Genomic DNA, 19,806 nt, shown 5'->3' with positions numbered 1-19,806 from the left:
CAAGAGCGTGGGAAGTTGTGATGATGGTGCTATGGCAAATTTGAAATATGGAATTGGTGGTGTTCGAGCAAGGCAACTGAGATTTCTTCCTTTACAAGAGATGAGAGTTTGGATGGAGAATACCCAACTGAGATTTCTTCCCTTTTTCTTTTTGACAATGCTTGTGATTTTTCTTTTTCGTAAAAAAAAATATATATACATATACATATATACATATCACATATACTTATACATTATACATATATACATCTCTCTCTCTCTCTCTCTCTCTCTCTCACACACACACACACACACACACACACACACACACACACACACACACACACACACACCACACACACACACAACACAACACAACACCACACCACCACACACACACACACACACACACACACACACACACACTCATATATATATATAGTCCGTTTTTGGAAAATTTGTTTGCCAAAGCAATATGGGGGCTTAGGAATTCGAAAGGCAGATGTTAATAATATTGCTCTTCAAATGAAACTTCTTTGGAAAATTGTTAAACAAAAAGACAATCTTTGGGTAAATTTAGTTAAGAAAAAGTATAGTAAAAGTCAGGATATTCTATCTCATAAAGTTTCTTCAGTAGCCTCTTGGCAGTGGAAAAAACTTATGTCCCTTAGACCCCTGTTTAGGCAGGGATTGAGATGGCAAGTAGGGGACGGAACAGAGATCAAATTTTGGGATGATAATTGGATGTTCCAATACCCTCTTAGAAAAATTATTACTCCCACTTATGAGTCGGAGCACTTGAAAGTGAGTGATGTTATTGATGATCATGGGCTTTGGGATCGGGAGAAAATCGCTTCTCTTGTCCCTCCCCATATAGCTTCAATTATTTGTTCTTCTTTCCTTCCTTCTAATCCTCAGCCTGATTCTCTTGTGTGGGGTCTGACAGCTGATGGGGAGTATTCAGTCAAGTCAGGGTCCATTTTGGCTCAGGGTCTTCATAACCCGAACTTTGAAAAAGTGGAATTTGCTTGGCTTTGGAAGCTTCATGTTCCTCCCAAAATAAAAATTTTTCTATGGAAAGCTTGTCATGATGGTCTCCCTACAAAGGATAGACTTGAAAAGTGTAAGGTTTTTCTTCCTCAACAATGTGTTTTATGTAGTAATGCTCCTGAATCTCTTTCTCACCTTTGTTTTGAATGTCCCTTTACTTTAGATGTTTTTGAATGCCTTCATGAAAATGGTGCTTGGCCAAATCTCCCTCGAGAGATTAACTTTTCTAGTCAATTTTCTTTTCGCTATTGGTTAGATTATTGTCATTCTGAGCTATCTTTGGAAGTAATAAAAAAATTTTCTTTTGTGTGGTGGTTTATCTGGTTCTTTAGAAATAGAGTGATTTTTAATGATGAAGGCATTTCCCCTCGTCGTGCTAGTTTCGAAATTAATAGTTTTTTTGTTCAGTGGTCTAGAGTGGACCTTGATGTAGGCGACTCATCCTCTACTTCTTCTTCCTCTCTCAAGAATAATCCTCCCCCCATTTCTCGAGCGGGAACTAATCTCATCTGGTCCCCCCTCCTCCCAATTTTTGCAAGCTAAATTTTGATGGTTCGAAACTTAGTAATGGTAATGCCTCTTTGGGCTTTGTGATTAGAAATAGTGCTGGAGAAGTTCTTCTAGCTGGTGCTAAGTCTTTGGGGTCTCACGTTTCTATTATCCAAGCTGAGGCTTGGGCTCTTAGTGAAGGCATTAAGGGAGCCTCTTTCCTTAATATCTCTCAGCTCATTGTAGAAGGCGATAATTTAGGGGTCATCAATTCTATGAAAAATTCTTGGCGTATTCCGTGGGAGATTTCTAATATTGTTAAAGATGCAGGTATGGATGCTCTACGGTTTCAAGTGTGCGAGTTTCGTCACTGCTTTCGTGAAGCTAACAAGGCTGCTGATTTCATGGCTAGGAAGGCGCATGACTTCCCTTCCCTGTTATATTGGTTTCCTCCTTATTGTATGGATTTCTCCCTTATCATCCGGAGGGATGTTTTAGGATGGCCCCCGGACTAGGGTGTTAGTCTAAGCTTGTTCTCCTTATCAAAAAAAAAAAAAAAAAAATAGTCTGTTTTTGGAGAGATGGTCTCACGTTAGTGTTAACGTGAGACCGCTGATGTCATGCTGACATCACGCACGTGCATCAAACCAGCAGTAGAATTAGTTAAACGCTTGCACCTATTAGTTATGCTAACCTTAAATTGTTTCCAGATGAATTAGTTAAGTGCTGAAGTATATTAGTTAAGCGCTGGAGTATATTAGTGAAGTGTTGGAGTATATTAGTTATATCATATATTTCATATTATAATACATTTTATTGACCCACCTTCTCCTTTTCTTCTCTAATCCTTCGAGACGCCATAGAACCTATATTGTTTTCCTCCATTCTCTGCATACAACTTGCATTGGATGTTTAATTTGGATGTAAGTTAAATATTCAAGCACGAGTTTGCAATGACAATGTCCACAAACACTTACTTTGTTTTTTTTTCACCTCATAAGATGTTTATCATGTTTGAAGTGAAAGAAGAGTTTGACACATATTCATCACAAAGGTGATATATATTGATCATTGTTAGATGATAACTTGCAGTTGCAAAAACATTAAAGAAACAGATCATATCACTTTTGGTACCGAAAACTTTGCATTTGAAAGTTTAACTTTTTATTTAAAAAACATAACTAATACCTAAATGTTATTAGTTATTAATTTATTTGTAATAGTTAAATAATATGAAGTAATAGTTATGCTACTAGGATTGTTGTATTTTCATACATTGAGAATCATGCACATGCGTTCAATCGCAAAAATACTACATAAGTATGTGGATTAGATATGTAAAGAGCGAGGAAAGTGTGGAAAAGAGAAATAAATTAGAGGTGATCATGGGCCGGGCCGCGGCCAAAAATTTTTGCCCATTGGTCGGGGCGGGCCTATATTCGGGCCGAATTTTTGTGTCCAAAGCCCGTTATTTTGGGCCTAAATTAGCAGGGCCCGAAAAATTCTGCCCAAACCTGGCCCAAAAACGGGACGGGCCGGGCCAAAATGATCACCTCTAAAATGAATAGATAAACCAATGTAACCCCATGGCGATATGAAATCGCGAGAAAATTAGTTCTACAATCTCATTCTCAAAAATCAAGATAATGAAGATGCAAGAAAGACACTCCAAGAAGTCTACAAAAATATTACTGCAATTATAAACAAAGTCTTAACTGCAAAACCAATCGTACAAGAACGATGCTCATCAAGTACAACTACATTGGTTAATTTACACCCATATGGTTCAAAAACAATGAGAGGAAATGCAAGAAAGAATGAGAAGACTAAATAAAAAAATAAATTCCAAGAACCAAACAAAAATTGATACAATAATTACTCCAAATGCTAGGTTGTTTAACTAATTTTTTCAGGTTGTCTTTTGTATTTGACATTTTAGATATGTAAAAATGTTGTTTCTTCGTTTATATTAGAAACCAAAATAATACTCAATTAATCTTAACTAATTATAGAACAACACTAACTAATGTATTGAATATGTTAACTAAAAAACAATGGAAGTCTACACAAAGATTACCAGCTCTAAACTATTGTGCTAATATACTTAACTAATTCGCCAAAATATTATCGTGAGAATTTGTGAGACGCGGTTCGATTTCTAAAAATATATATTTCTTGGGATGGGCTGGTCTCACGTTAAGACCAACGTGAGACCGTCTTCTTTAAGAGTTTGTGATATATATATATATATATATATATATATATATATATATATATATATATATATATATATATATATATATATATATATATATATATATTATATATATATATATATATATATATATATATATATATATATATAGCTTTAAGTTCATACGAGAACCACCCTTACGGTGAGAATCGTGAGAACCACTCATTTTTCCTCATTTTACGAAGATTTTGATCATTTCATAACATTTTTGGTCATTTTTTGTTTCACTTATTTTATGTTTTTGCTCATTTAACAACGTTTTTGCTCATTTACTTTTTTTCTCATTGAACTTTTTTATGCTCATTTTACGTTTTTCTTCTTTTATATTTTTGTACATTTTACGCTTTTAATAACTTAATGTTTTCTACTCATTTTATGTTTCTGCTCATTTGTTACTTTTTTTTTGCTCATTTTAGGAAGTTTTTGCTCATTTTAAGTGGTTCTCACGGTTCTCACCATAAGAGGGTTCTCACTAGAACCCAACCCTGTATATATATATATATATATATATATATATATATATATATATATATATATGCATATATATATGCATATATGTATATATGCATATATATGTATATACCTTTGTTTTTTAGCCTAAAACTGTCAAAAATACGAAAAAAAAACAACATAAAACACGGGCTAGGCCCGCGGGGCCGTGCGCCTGGGCCGGGTCGTGGGTGTAGGCCGGGCCGTGAACAAAATATGGAAATTTCAAGCTCGGCTCGCCCCGCCATTTCCCCAAGCCCGTGGGCCGAGCCCGTGAACAGGCTCAGCCCGACCCATGCCGAGATCTAGGCGTAGCTAGAGAGTAATTAGGTTTAGAGCGAGGGGGGCGGCTTTAGTTTTGCATTTTGGCTAATGTCCTATTTTGTACTGATCAACTTATCCTAAACCTATGAGCAATGATAAATATCTGACAGAATTTGCGTATATTAAATTGTATTTGTGTATAAACCACGGCCGTATAGTATGGAATGCAAAGCAACCAATAACACAAGATCCCGCACTTTGAAAGGTTCCAAAAATCTCAAATTAAATGTTTGTTTTAGTCATATTGTTCAAACTTGAACTTTGTTTAATTAAAATCATTTAACAAGGACATATTTTATAGAATACATCTTTATAATTTAACAATCTATGCATGATTATTATATCAGGGCCCAACTTTATAATTAGCACGGGGACCACAAAATTTTTAAGACGACCTTCGTATAAAGAAAAGATAGTGTTCGTGTTTGAAAAATTAGCAAAATAAAGGAAAAATAAAACAACATTTGTCTTTGAACAAACACTATTTGTCTATACACAGATAATGTTTTATACACAAATACTATTTGTCATATACACTAATTTTGTTAGTTGCATCCACCGATTTGATGTTTATCATTGTTCAAGAAGTCATATTCACCTACTATTTTGGTACGTCCCTATTTTTGATGGGAGACCTCCATTTTATGAGAAAGTCTTGGCGTCTCACTGTTGGATTTCATCTTGGATTCTATCAAACATATTTTAGTAATTTTATAAGTTGGATGTACCAAAGTAAAGCGTAAGCGTGTATAAAAAACGTACTCAAATTAGTACCGAAGTTACGCTTTGGTACCAACTAAGAGCCACTTTGGTATTAGTATCATAATGACTATTTCGATACTATATAGTGATTTGGAACTAACTTACATTACTTTGATACTCAAACATGTGAAATTACTTTGATATCCTTGTTGTAGTGTTTTTGGACTCCGACGATCAAATCCCACCTCCCTTTTTACACTTATCTTTGGTTCATTGACAAATTATGAAACCGAGGAATTCTAAATCGAATAATTTCTTAATTTGTCCTTATCAAAATCCAATTAGGTTAATAACTCTTCCTGTAAAGATTTATTGGCGACTTCTTTATTTCAAAATATTTTCAAAACTAAAACCTTTACAATTAGATAGTCAAATGTGCGTTCATCCAGCATAAGCAATCAAAAGACGCCTACACCTATGAATTTTCAAAAACCTTGACAATACTTGGTGAACAAACCAAAAAATTATTATTTCACGAACCCTCAAATTGGAATTACTCTCTAGAAATAGTCAACAAACACATCATATTTGTACCACCAGCTCAGTTCCACACTTCCACTCAAATCAATTCGCTTGAGATCCAACCTTCTGTCTGCCCCTTATTCAAATTCACTCAAACAATACATTCAAATTTAAGTTGATTTTAACAAAACGTCACCCTACATTCATTGAGATTTACACAACTACGCCATACTTTCAAGCCTAAGTTTATATTGACAAAACTCATCCTAAGTTTATTAATGTAATTTTCAAAAACTTTAAAATATAAAATGTAATTTGACCCATTCATTTCTAATTTCGAATGTTAAAAAGCTCATCCTCCTAACTTTCTCTGAAAAAACTTTTTTAAACCAATTAGCTATTTGAAAGTTTCTTTACCAAACGTTCATATTAGAGGATTCATTAGTCAAATTATCTAATATAAGTTCAAACCTCTAAGTTTACCCCAAAGCTCTCTTTTCCAAACAAGGCCTATATCTTTCGATTTTTGTTCTGCAACTAGAGGGTGACATGTCACATATGTTGTTGTCCCACCTAAACTGGCCAAATTACATTTATGTCGTAAAAATTTTAAATTACATTAATAAACGATATCAAGTACAACTATGAATTATGTACATGTCCTTATTGGTCATTTTACATAATTATAACAATTAGCTATCTGCTACTCACCAAACACCTTTTTACATTCAATTAATACAATAAGCTAGTCAAATCAGCTAATACAATCATTTAACAACTATTAATTACCAAACAAGACCCTAGTGTATTTTTGTTATAAATTTTCAATGGAATATGTACTTGATACATATATTGATATAAATTTCATTTGACTTACTTTATTTCCTATCTTATTTATTTCAACTTGAAATTTCTGTGTACAAGGAGTGCTACAAAAATACAAAGGGGGTGTTTGGGGGAGAGAGTTTTAGAGAAAGTTTAGAGGTTTGGAGAGAGTTTAGAGTTTTGACCAGTAAAAACTCTAATTTGGGTGTTTGGTGAGAGAAGGATTAAAGAGAGTTTTGTACCGAAACTCTGATCAAAACTCTCTTTTGAAAAAGCTGGGTAGAGGAGCTTTTTCATGAGAGTTTTGGAGAGAGAAAAAACAAATGACTATTTTGTCCATATAATTAATACTAAAATTTGTTTTAAAAAAAAACATGTCCATAAATGTCATTTTACATGCTCTAAAAAGTACAAAACTCTAAACAATCAGCTAAGTCTTACCAAACACCTTTACACAACAATTATTTAAATCAGTAGTCAAATCCTCTGAACAAAAAAGTAATCATCTAACCACAAACTCTAAACTCTAACCTCTAAACTCTAATCACCAAACAGGGCCAAAAACATCCCACTAAACTAGTGACTAGTGCGACTTATAAACACCAAGTAGTCTCCCTTGAAACTAGCCGTTCAAAGGGTTACTCTCCATAAGACACAATATTGTGGACTCATGTTCTATTCTTTTCATTTTATTTTTGCTTTTTCAGAAAAAAAAAAGAAAGCTCAAAAATGAAGTTAAGGAAAAATAAGAAAAATGTAAGCAAAATTGGTAAAAAGAAGAGAAATTTTTTTTTTGATCCATATGAGCCACGAATGGAGCACACAGAAGAAGAGGTGGGATTCGAATTTATGACCTGTCATTCACAACACCTCAATCTTAACCATTAGACCAAGACATCCTTGATTAAAAAGAAAAGACAATTATGTTATTAAAGTGGTAAGCTAGCCCCACAAGTCTATACAACATAGACCATAACACTCACAATGTTACTAAATTATTGAAAATTACAATTTGCGTGGATCAAAAGCACGTATAGTTTATGAATAATCCACTATATCATTTGGAAACATACTATATTATGCAAAAATTACATCACTTCTAAACAATTTACTATATCATTAAGAAATTCATTATATCATTAAGAAACTGACTATATCAATCAGAAATATAATATAACATGCAAAAATTACATCATTATTGAACAATCTACTACTTCCTCCGTTTCAATTTAGTTGTGACACTTTCTATTTTAGGAAATTTTTATGTAGTTGTGACACTTTCATTTTGGGTAATAACATCTCTCTATCTCTCTCCTATCACATGTGACCCTTTTCTTTTCTTTCCCTATCTTTCTCCTCTTCAAAAATTGTCTAGAAGTCCGTGATTTTAAAAGTGTCACAACTAAATTGAAACGGAAGAAGTATATTATTCAAACACTCATTATATCATGCAAAAACTCACTATATCATGCAGACACTACATTGTTCTATATGTTAAAGCAAATGTCATGATATATATACTAGACAACCTACATGTTCGTGCATGTTAAAACATTAAAATTAAATCCTCCACTATATTGCATATAATTTCGCTACATGTTTTCCATTAATAAATTCCACTATATTATATATAAGTTTACTATATCTCTATAAAACTCACTATATGAAGTTAAAATCAATTACCAACCCAATGCACACTAAGTACACGAACACTATTTGAGTTTTTTTAAAAAAAAAAATTATAAAAGCTATACCCAAGATTAGGAATAATATCTTGTCGACCCATTTTGTAGTTGGTTATAATGGATGTAATGGGAACGAATTTATGTGCAAATTTGTGAAAAATATCATTGTTCATTTCCATGGTAATGTCAATTTATCCTAAAGTATCCACTTTCCTTCTTAAATTTTCATTCTCATCCAATACCACCTTGTAGGTGGTAATGACTGGTAATGAAAATTGTTTCCCCTTGGAGACAAAAACACAAGTTTAAAGGTGAAATTGCTTGTCGATGGAAAAAAAATGTCTTACATTAAGATTTAAAGGTACTTCCCTAATAAAATTACACTTAAAATTCATTCCTATTACTGAATTTATTTACAACTACCAAATGGACTATATAATCTCTAAAAGGATGATGCTAAATTAGCACATATCTATCTTTGTCTGATCTAAATTCTCTCCAAATCCAATCCAATCCAATAAACTAAAAATAATAATTCTGCTTTCACTGATTCATCAAGATTTATTTCCTCTTCTCCAATCCCCTAAACTATTTCCATTGGACACATTTGCCGCATATGTTTTTCTTTTTATAAAAAACTAAAAAATTTATTCCCCAGATATCACTACACTAATTTAATCTACACTTATGATTGATGAGTTGTTGGTAGTGTGGGGTCCGTCTTCCTTCCTCTTCAATCTTCATTGTGCGGTGCTCCGCAATACAGAGATCGTTTTCTTCCGACTTCCATATACAATAATACAATAATAAATTACCCTTCTAGACTTGCAAATTTTGCGCGTAGTTTTTGCTTTGTTCATGTGCCGACTAATATAGAAAACCTGTAGTCACGTACCAAGGATATTATTATAACGTTCGGATGTATAAATTTCACGATAAGTTGAGTTTGCTACTATATATAATGAGTTAAAGATAAGTTTTAAAGCTTTTAATTCATGGGTAATGTTATAGGTAGTCCTTAGGACTACGTGTAAGCATTAAATACATTTCTTTAAATGAAAACAGTTTAAGAATTCAAGACGCATTTTCACATCATGAGGATAATACTTGATTCATTTTATTTCCATTTAAACACCTTATCCATAGCTTAAGGGTTATTCTTAATTAATTTTTTTAAGATCAACATACATACTGTTTCATAAAGATCTTCCTTGTTACTATTACTATAGATATCAATGAGAATCAAGTTGTGTGGGGTGTGGGGTGTGGGGTGTGGGGTGGGTAAAGTAGGAGAGAGAAAGGAGTTAAGATAAATAAAGAAATAAAAGGGGTTAAAGTAGGAGAGAGAAATGGAGTAAAATTGAATTAATAATGTAATGGTGGATCATATGATAGGGACATGAGAGGGTAAAAAAGGAAAAAAACCCAAATGAGGAATAAAGTAAAAGAGGGAAGATATTTTGGAAGCACACTTAGACGGAAAGAAGGAATATCTTTAGGAAACGGAGGGAGTATTTGTACCAACGGTAAGAAATCCATTTCTCTTATAATTGTCTTTAGACTATCATTTTTCATCACTATATATTTCACTAATTCATAACTAAAACCATTTTGAGAGAACAATTGATAACCAAAAAACGACTTATCTCGTAAAACTATGCGTTATGATTTGTGCAAAGAGTATTTTATGATGTAAGGAACAAAATATATATATTTAAAGGATATACATGAAGTGCATAAAGTCAAATTTGAATAAGTAAAAAACAGATTGAGTACTACCCCAATACATCTATATTAAGAGGGAATTATATAACGTAATAGATTTAAAACAATTATACTCTTGGAAATAATCAACGGTACTATTCCTAATCGATTATAGTTTAAGAGGGTATTATTCAACTTCGTTTTCTTCATCTTGTCCCACATTACTCCTCTAATACATTACCTTCACGGCCCGTTTGGTAGTTGTTAATAAATTGCGGTAATGGGAATGAATTTTAAGTGTAATTTTATTAGGGAAGCACCCTTAAAATCTCCATGGGGAGGCATTTTTTCTCCATGGGGAAGCAATCTCACCCTAAACTTGTGTTTTTGTCTCAAAAGGGAAGCAATTTTCATTACCACTCATTACCACCTACAAGGTGGTATTGGATGGGAATGAAAATTCAAGAAGGAAAGTGGACATTTTAGGATAAATTAGCATTACCATGGGAATGGACAATGATATTTTTCACAAATTTACACATGAATTCATTCCCATTACCACCATTTATGACCAACTACCAAACGGGCCGTCAATCCCAAAATGTGCCGTAAAAATAAAATAGTGAAAATGATCAAAGATTTTAAAACAGATTGAGTACATGCTGAACCACATACGCTTTCACCTGTCAACATACATAACAATACACTACCAATCTACCATGATAGAGCTCCCCACCAAAAGTTGGGAAAAAAAGGAAAGAGTCAAAAAAGGAACTACACATGGAAAAAAATTGTCCCAGCAACAGGAAAACGTTCTAATTAGTCACTCATTTATGCGCATATGGTCCTTATAAAATGTTGTTCTTATAAAGAAGCAACAACTGGCAAGAATCACTCTGGTAAAGAAAATTTTGAGTGAGAGGCAAAATGAGTAACCGAGAAGCTTTTAATATCGAAACAAACTCCATAAAAGATGACCAAATCCTCGAAGAGGGACCAGCTTCAGCTCACGCTATTGGCAATGGTTAGTTTTTTTTGCTCACCTTAGATTGATGCATGGTACTAACAATATTCTTCTCATTTCTAACCTACCAAGTTTCAAGCTCAAATGATAAGTTATGTTTCATATTCGTGCTCTAAAATAAATGTTATGTATTTAATATGTTTGGAAGCATCACATACGGGCTAGATATCGGATATTTAGGAGCAAAAGAACATCCATCACACACTCGAGTGTACCATGAAATAGTTCGTCCATGGTTATTTCTTTTGCCCATGAAGCTGCTTCGATGTATAATAGAGATTACCATTTAGAAGATTATATCTATTAAGAATTTTAGTTATCTTTTTGCGCTTACTCCTAGCTCTAGCTAGTCCAAAGTTTCAGTTGCATTAATAACTTGTTAAAAGAATCCTAAAAGGAAACATTCAAAAGATATCATCCATTATGATGGAGCAGTACATATAATTAGTTGAGCTCGTCATAAAAAATATATAACTAGTTGAAACTTGAGTCTTTGAGCTTGACTCTTGAGTCTCGAATACACCTAAACATGCTGACTAAAAAATCAATCCTGCAATGATTGAGAATCCTAAGCAGAACACTTTAACCGTTCTTTATTCATTTTCTAGGATAAGGGTCCAGCATATCTAACCCAACTTGGGTTTAAAAGTATGCTGATGTTAGGAGCTTTGACGAGGAACATCCGCCAAGATACAACTTTATAGGATTATTAAAAAAACAGAGTATGGATAAGCCATAACTTATGGTCAAAAAATTCATGAAAGATGATCTTCAATAATTATAGAAAGGCCTACTTCATACCACTATGAACATTATTTTGTTTACCACATTTTGTAGTTTGTATATTCGAAAACAATTATTGAAAATTAATTTATGAAAGTTGTATATATAAAATCATACAGAGAGTGAAGGATAACCTAGTGGTTCGAGCTTTCCTTTCGATTTCAGAAGGTCCTGAAATCCTTTCAATTTCAGGAGATCCTGGGATCGTTTCTAACCCTTAGCAAGTTAAGCTCCCCTTTATTCCTCCCAACTTGTCAAAATTTCTCCTTACTTTATTATATACTAAATATAAAAATTAATTGATGAAAAAGTTATTTTCTTGGTATTTTTATTGCTTGTTAGTGTATATTGGTATATTGTTATTGCATTTCAAAATTTAGATAAAATTAAAATTTTATGTCTTTGGTTTTGTAATTGATTTGAAAACTGCTTTACTTATGTTAATTTGTTCTTCAATCATAAGCCTTTTTTTTTCTTTCAGTACACGTATTTTTATAAAAGTTTATTTTAGCAACTTTCAACTTCTTTTGATATACACATTTTAAATTAGGAAGGGCCGAAGGGCTATGACGAAGGAAAATCTCAAAATCTTAATAAGTAAATAGTAATTTTTTTTATTGAAAGAAGGGTTAAAAAGTCTTTTTAAAAAATGACACCATAACTTCCCTCCTGACTTATCTAATAAATATATAGTTTGACAAGTCTGGCTCTATATTAATGTAGGGGGACATGCATGTATGGGTCCCTCCCACTTCCTATGAATCATATATCCATAGTGCGCTGCGCACTACCGACGTCCTATCACCGTGAACTACTTCGCCTCTATAGGAGATACACTCCAATTATTTTCAGACTAAATTTTTGTTTTTACTCACACCAATCTTCCTTACCGAAATCCCCATCTTTAAATCAAAGATGTCTATATCCCTCCCCAAACCGCCAATATATTTCACTTAAATGTGGATGAGAAATCTACCCTGAAAGATGTGTGTATCACTCCCATTTCTCTGAGCAGTTATAAAAGTCTACCTGGTAAATTCCAAACTAAACTCTATTAGCCAAGTTAATATTTGCCATGTTCGATAATTAAAGTTGTGGTTGCAACTTTTAGCATGTGAGTTGTTATTATCTGTGTTGGTAGTCATTAGTGGTTGGTAAGCTGTCAAAATGTTGTTTACAGATAATCAGTCTAAAGCTCAAACAAAACTATAATATAAAGTACGTACACATTGACAACAAACCTCAAAAATTACAAATTTGAACCTTTCAATCACTATTTTTTTTAAAAAAATACTTCTAACACTAAAAGCTACCTACACCACTACTTGACCAAAACACTAAATACCCGCTCAAAAGCTTACGCGAAACCTACCTATAAATGGATGTCTTTTAAAATAGTACCATAAATGTTGTAAGATGATACTAAACATAAATACAATTAAGGGTTTGGAGGAAGCAATTAGATGCGGTGATAGATATTCCAGAAGCCCCACCAAGTAGACACCAAGTGCTTTCCTTTTTTAAGCCCAGCAATTTCACCTTAGGTTTTTTTTTCTAGTTGAGACGAGTCCTATTATAGTTGAAGGACAGAACTTGTCAATCTATAGGTCCATCCAGTAGGACCCTGAATTGAAGATTTATACGAAGCATATCAACTACTGAATTTCATCCACATAGAAATCACCAGTTATGAATGCATACCAAACACCAAATATGACATGATTTTATCACCCCACCAAGAAATTGGAAGCTTACGAAAAGGAAAAAAAGGAAAGAACAAGAGACACGTGAAAATTAAATTAGAAAAGACACAAATCTCTATTATAAACTCAGTATTTGAAGAGTTTAACATCCACCTAAAATAACTTAAATTCTCTTATTTTACTGTTTCCAATTTAATCTTTATTATATAAACATTGAATATATTTCTTACTTCATCCCATAATATAAGTTATGGTCTCTTTTGGGAGTCAAACTTAAAAATCTTTGACCAAATAGGATTATTAACATATACAAAAAAAACATACTCATGTGAGATTTTGTTAAATTCGCCTTAATATGTACTTTCATATTATTAACTTTTTATATTATTTTATTAATACGCAAATGAAGATATCGAATGTCAAAGGTACATCTTGAGATTGTGCAAAAGGAAACACGACTTATATTGTACGCAAAAGATTATATTATGACTTATATTATGTTACAAACACATATTCTTTTGATGATATCTCTATACTCTTTAAAACGTATAGGTAAATTGGCAAGCACTGAAGCACATGAAGTAATCTTAAATGTAAAGAAAGTTATTCCAAAGTAATTCTTTCAACATAGAGTAAGTTTCCCCATGTTCAGATGTTCAAAAGTTCACGTATGTTGAAAAACGTTTTACCTGTATTGCTCAAATTTATCGTCGAGGACCTTAGGACCAATCCATGATATAACCTGCAACCAACAGGTAAAATGTTCCAATTCGCTAAAAAAAATAAGTGGTTTTTACCATAACTATAAGCTATCCATATAAAGAGGCAAGAACTGAAACATTAACTCCAACAAAAAATACATGGAGACAGAAGGCAAAACTAGCCATCTAGAAGTTTTTAACATAGAATCAGACTCTATAAAGGAAGATCAACTCCTGAAAGACATTCCACCTTCAGCTCACGCTATTGGGAATGGTTAGTGACTTAGTTTCATACAATTATTCACCTTAGTTTCATAGCACTAATATTATAATTAGAAGATCAAACTCATCTAGTGTACTGCTCACAGCATTGCGTACTTCAATCACTATATCTCGTCTAGAAATCATTCGCTAAAATAGCAAGTTACATTCTATCTACATTTGCTAAAGATAAATACTTATCCGTCAATTTCAGATGTCAGTCCTCTCTACTTTACAGCACTAAATACTAGCTCTATGTCAAGTACTAGAAAGATTTATGACTGACTCATAACTTTAAGCTAGTGAAAGACCAGCAAAGAATCCTATTACCAGCTTTTAGAGGATTAAAAGGAGGGGAACAAATTATTATATTTCATTCTATATAATTGGAGTGTGTTTTGATGAGGGAATATGGAGGAAAGAGGAGGGAAGAGAGAGTGAAAGGTTTACGTGCGTCTAGATGAGGAATTAGTGAAGGGTACGGAAATGCAAGTCCTATTTTTCGCTCACCTTTCCTCTTTCCTGATGGTTGCTAGCCAAGCACATCCTTAGTGATTTTATATGAATAAACAACATAGGGTCTACATCAGTTTGACAAGCGTATTGTGATGACAAATTCCATATGTGAAAAATGCAGATTCATGGCAGCAGGTCAGCTTGTTGCTCGTAACGAGCTTCAATTGTGGATGGATATTGAGCTTTTCAGATCTTATGTTGGTGCCCCTGGGTTGGGTATGGGGTATCATCTGCTTACTTCTTGTTGGGTTCTTTAGTTGCTACTCAAGCTGGGTAGCAGCAGGTTTTCACTTCATCGATGGCCAGAGATTCATCAGATACAGAGACCTCATGGGAGTTCTATTTGGTTAGCTCTGTCATAAACCTACAGTTTATCTTTGTCTAAGTCTTTAGAAAGTAGTGATAATCCAACTAACTGCAATCATTTATATGCAGGAAAGAAAATGTTCTACACCACATGGATTTTACAATTTTCAACCTTTATTTTGGGAAATATGGGTTTCATCCTTCTTGGGGGAAAAGCACTGCAGGTATATCTCACATTTTAACTTTCATGTAGATTAGAGAAACATTCATAACGAACAAGTACATATTCTTAGATGCTGTAAAATCTTATTTAGGAGTTCCAACCAAAAGAAGACTAGATATATGCATATATAAAGCACGATCCTAATACCTTTATAAATGGTTTTCCTACAGGAGATAAATCTGGTGTTCAGCGACACAACCATGAGGCTACAGTATTTCATCATTATCACAGGAACAACATACTTTATTTTTTCTTTTGTTGTCCCAAACCTGTCTGCCATGAGAGTGTGGTTAGGATTGTCGGTAATTCTAACCTTCGCTTATATAGGAGTCCTTCTTGTGACAACAATAAACGAAGGTACGTAGTCAAAATTTTCAGTTCTCTAAATGTTACAAAAGGTTAGACACTGAATGTGTTCAACCAAGAACAAGAGAGGGAAGGGTGGTGGGCACATCCAAGGTATAATTACAAAGATACCTCTTCTCTCCTTGTTCTCTGCTGAACACGTTCGGTAAATAGCCATAGAGAGCACAAATTTACCCCTAAAATTAGAGTGGCACCTGAAATAACATGTAAGTACACCAATGAGGACATGAGGTGAATGGCTTACTTGCTGTCACGAGTAATCCAACAGGTAGCCCGTTACCAACTTGGGAAATATCAGGGAGCCACTAGGGAGCCACTCCCACCCTACATCAAAAGGCATAAAGAAAAACAGCTATCAATTTCTTTATCTAGCACATTAGGTCATTATGTTAAACATGACAGAGTTATTATTAATGATTCCACTAAGATTACTGATTTGACTATTAACCTTGCCCAGTTGACGCGTATAACTAAGCAGATGTGCGCACGTGTGTGTGCATAGTATATATATACGAGTGTATTTTATATATTACTCCCTCAATTCATATTTCAGGCAAACTTATAGGCAAATCTAGTAGACATAGAGACTATGACGTTAAGGGAAGCAAGGTGGATAGGATATTTAATGGCTTCGGAGCAATATCAGCCATCATTGTATGCAACAATTCAGGCATGGTACCAGAAATACAGGTAAGAATTTATCTTTATCATCTTTGAGGAAAGTAAAAATCAAACAAATCAGTCATGCAGAGACAAAGAGAAAGGACATCTTAAAAAAAAACAATGACCATATCGGTTTTTGTATGGTGCAGTCAACCCTCCGGAAGCCAGCTGTCAAAAACTTGCGAAGAGCTTTGTATGTACAATATACTCTTGGCCTCATAATATATTATGGTGTTAGTATAGCTGGATACTGGGCTTATGGTTCGGAAGTGCCAGATTATCTCCCTAAGGCACTAAGCGGGCCAAAATGGGCGAAGGTCCTGATCAACTTAGCAGTCTTTCTGCAAAATGTCATTTCACAACATGTATGTCGTTTTGCTTTTGTTTACCAAAACGTCATTTTTCCCCTTTCCATATGAATATTTCTATTTCACATAAATTCCAGATCAAACTCATATCACATTATATAGATTACTTAACTTACAGACTGATCGTATTGCACTACAAGATTCAATGAAAAATGAAGTATAACTTTGCTTCATCATCATGACATGACTTTGCGATCCAGGTATTGGGACTGAGAGTTATTCTGATGGAGGACAAGGAGAGAGTAAGGAGGAGTTATAACCTAGTAATTAGAAAATCAACAAAGGAGTAGTAGAGTTGAAAGAGGCACTAATGAGAAACTTTACCGCTTTCATAAACATGGAACAAAGTCACAAAACCAAATTTATTAAAAACTATTACTTTCTTACTTATTAGTTGGTCAATAGTACCTGTTTACATCAAGGGTCTAATGAATCTGATGTCCTTATAGTTAAATATGACAATTTGTCGGTTGGTTAATTGGTCACATTTTATTCATGAAATGGGTTGCCATTGGTATTAGTCTGGATATAGCAAAACAATGCTATTAGATCTCATAAGCACCTTGTGTCAGAATTGAGAAATTTTAGAGCTACTTGTAACATGGACCTTTTTTCCCCTAGAATGACCTCTCTAATTAGCATGCTCTAAAATAACCCTAAACTTTGAAAAACAATCTTGAAAAATATACATATGCTAACCCTGGACGGATTTCCTTGTTGTGAAGTAAAAAAATTATAAAAACTGTCTCAAGTATCGGGTTAACATAGATACTTCCCCAAGATTAGAAATTACCAACAAAGCAAGGAGATAATTATCAAAACTAAAATAAACCAAAATCACTCCAAAATTGTTTGAGAAAAACAGTGAAAAAAAGAAGAAGACGAGAATAGCCTAAAAATGGCACAAAATGCCTTCTCGGCCTAAACATGTTCCCTTAGGTTTCTAGATGGAGCTTGGAGAAATTAGGTGATAGGAATCTTATTACTTCTATGATATTTCTAAATGAACTTTTTCTGAATTTGCTAAAATTTCTATAATAATAACCAATAAAGACTAGTATAAATGTATAATCACCAAAATACAACTTTCCAGACTATTATGTATACTTTTTAGTTCTTTAATCTAAGCTTTATGGTTTATGCTCCCTTTTGGCTCTCAAAATCACACAGCACAAAATCATGTTTAGTCAATGTACCATCTAAGGTCATTGCCACAATGGAGAAACTTACATGCCAAGCATCTTAACCTAATTGATTGAGATCTACACTTGATTTATTCTTATAGAGCTACAAATTTGCAATTCAACAACTTAATTAAGTTGCCCAAGAGCATAACTGTTTTCAGTATATTCATATGATGTCAGATGTTTTTCCAACCTGTTCATGAGGCCCTAGATACCAAGTTCCTGAAAGTTGACGAGGGTATATACTCGAGAGAAAATTTGAAAAGGCGATTCTTCCTACGAGCACTCCTATTTATAGGAAATACTATCGTGACAGCGGCCATACCTTTTATGGGAGATTTCATTAACCTTTTGGGATCATTCACACTAGTGACATTGACTTTTATCTTTCCGAGCATGATATTTATCAAGGTAATTTTCATTAGTGCCAAAGATTTCAATAGAAGTAACAACAATGTTCAGTATAATATGTTGATTCTTCATCAATAACACAGGTTAAGGGAAAGACAGCTAGGATTGTGCACACAGCATGGCATTGGACTATCGTTCTTGTTTTTACCCTGCTTGCAATGGCAACAACAATTTCTGCAGTCCGAAAAGTGATTAAAGATGTTACAAACTACCATTTATTTTCCAATAATCAATGATATATTGAAGTGCAAATAAACAGCCACATTCTCTACTCAAGGTCATAATGTTCCTATGACTAGCTTCCACGGTTTCTTTTTATGTAAAAGGGCAAACAAACCTTTCGGCTGCACTTCAGAGGATTCTTTATGCAATATGCAAAAAGTGACATATCCAGCAGTGCTTAACAAAAGAAAAATGTTCAAGTAACAATGGATCTACAAAGTGAAGCAGTTGAAGGCTATCAACATAAATTAGTGAAGGGCCATGAAAAGTTCGATAGTTACTTGTAAGCTGTATAGATATGCTTGGGGAATTATATATCTTTCCAGTTCACAGAAAAAATAATCAGGTAACAGAAAGGAATAAGAGCATGCAGAGAAATCCCTTCCCCTTACCCATGCTGACCATGGGTTGTTCCCAACATCGCTGAAGCTGAAATTCAACTTTCCAGCATGAATTATGTTGACGTAATTAAAAATGTCCAATCTCATGGTTGCATGATAAATATGCTCCTAGCTCGGTAAAGTAGGCTAAATCTACGATAGGTGAAACGTTCAAGTACCTTAAGCATATGAACATCAACAAACAACATTAAACTCTTTTCTTTATTGATGCAAAACTCCTCTGACCAGATTCATTACTAATTAAGGCAGAAGATTGACATGGTATACAGCAAAAGATAAATGGCTAAACAATAAAATAGTGGGAGGGGGGGGGGGGGGGGAATGAAATCAGAATGAAGCGTACCACATCCAAGAAACACCTGGTATTTCACTTGCACTCTATATCTCGCGATCGAAGATCAGCTTCATGTGACAATGACTCGAACAGCTTTTGTGTTGTTCCAAAGTTCAACAGTTCAAGCCAGCGATCATAATATCTCAATCGATCTAGGGGCGCTGCATCCTTGTGCGACCATGTTGCTATACTGATCCAATACAGTCATGATCCCATTCTCCAAAGACATCCTCACTCTGCCAACAACGAGATTACAGCAGTCATAGAAAAAGCATCAGGCTTAACATGTGGTGCACTTCGAATTCGCCGAAATTCAT

General features: G+C 33.9%; 1 protein-coding gene and 1 long non-coding RNA gene across 2 annotated transcripts; one reads left to right on the top strand and one right to left on the bottom strand.

Annotated features, from left to right (window-relative positions):
- Positions 1 to 10,778: 10,778 nt before the first annotated feature.
- LOC104908573 (proline transporter 2) lies at positions 10,779 to 19,256 on the top strand. Its single transcript, XM_010697694.4, has 8 exons — positions 10,779 to 11,047; positions 15,133 to 15,357; positions 15,447 to 15,541; positions 15,711 to 15,897; positions 16,460 to 16,596; positions 16,719 to 16,934; positions 18,302 to 18,532; positions 18,616 to 19,256. Exons 1-8 carry the CDS (start codon positions 10,951 to 10,953, stop codon positions 18,766 to 18,768), a joined length of 1,341 nt encoding a protein of 446 aa, XP_010695996.1. The 5' UTR covers positions 10,779 to 10,950; the 3' UTR covers positions 18,769 to 19,256.
- LOC125499333 (uncharacterized) lies at positions 15,545 to 16,460 on the bottom strand. The gene is made up of 2 exons (XR_008970109.1): positions 16,151 to 16,460; positions 15,545 to 16,100 (listed from the first exon to the last, which is right to left on the bottom strand). It is a non-coding gene; the product is annotated as an uncharacterized LOC125499333 (long non-coding RNA).
- Positions 19,257 to 19,806: the final 550 nt, after the last annotated feature.

This window comes from Beta vulgaris, chromosome 7, assembly GCF_026745355.1.
Source record: "Beta vulgaris subsp. vulgaris cultivar EL10 chromosome 7, EL10.2, whole genome shotgun sequence".
NCBI classification, from domain to species: Eukaryota; Viridiplantae; Streptophyta; class Magnoliopsida; order Caryophyllales; family Amaranthaceae; genus Beta; species Beta vulgaris.
Note: the sequence above shows the minus strand (reverse complement) of the source record. Positions and strands in the feature narration are given on the sequence as shown.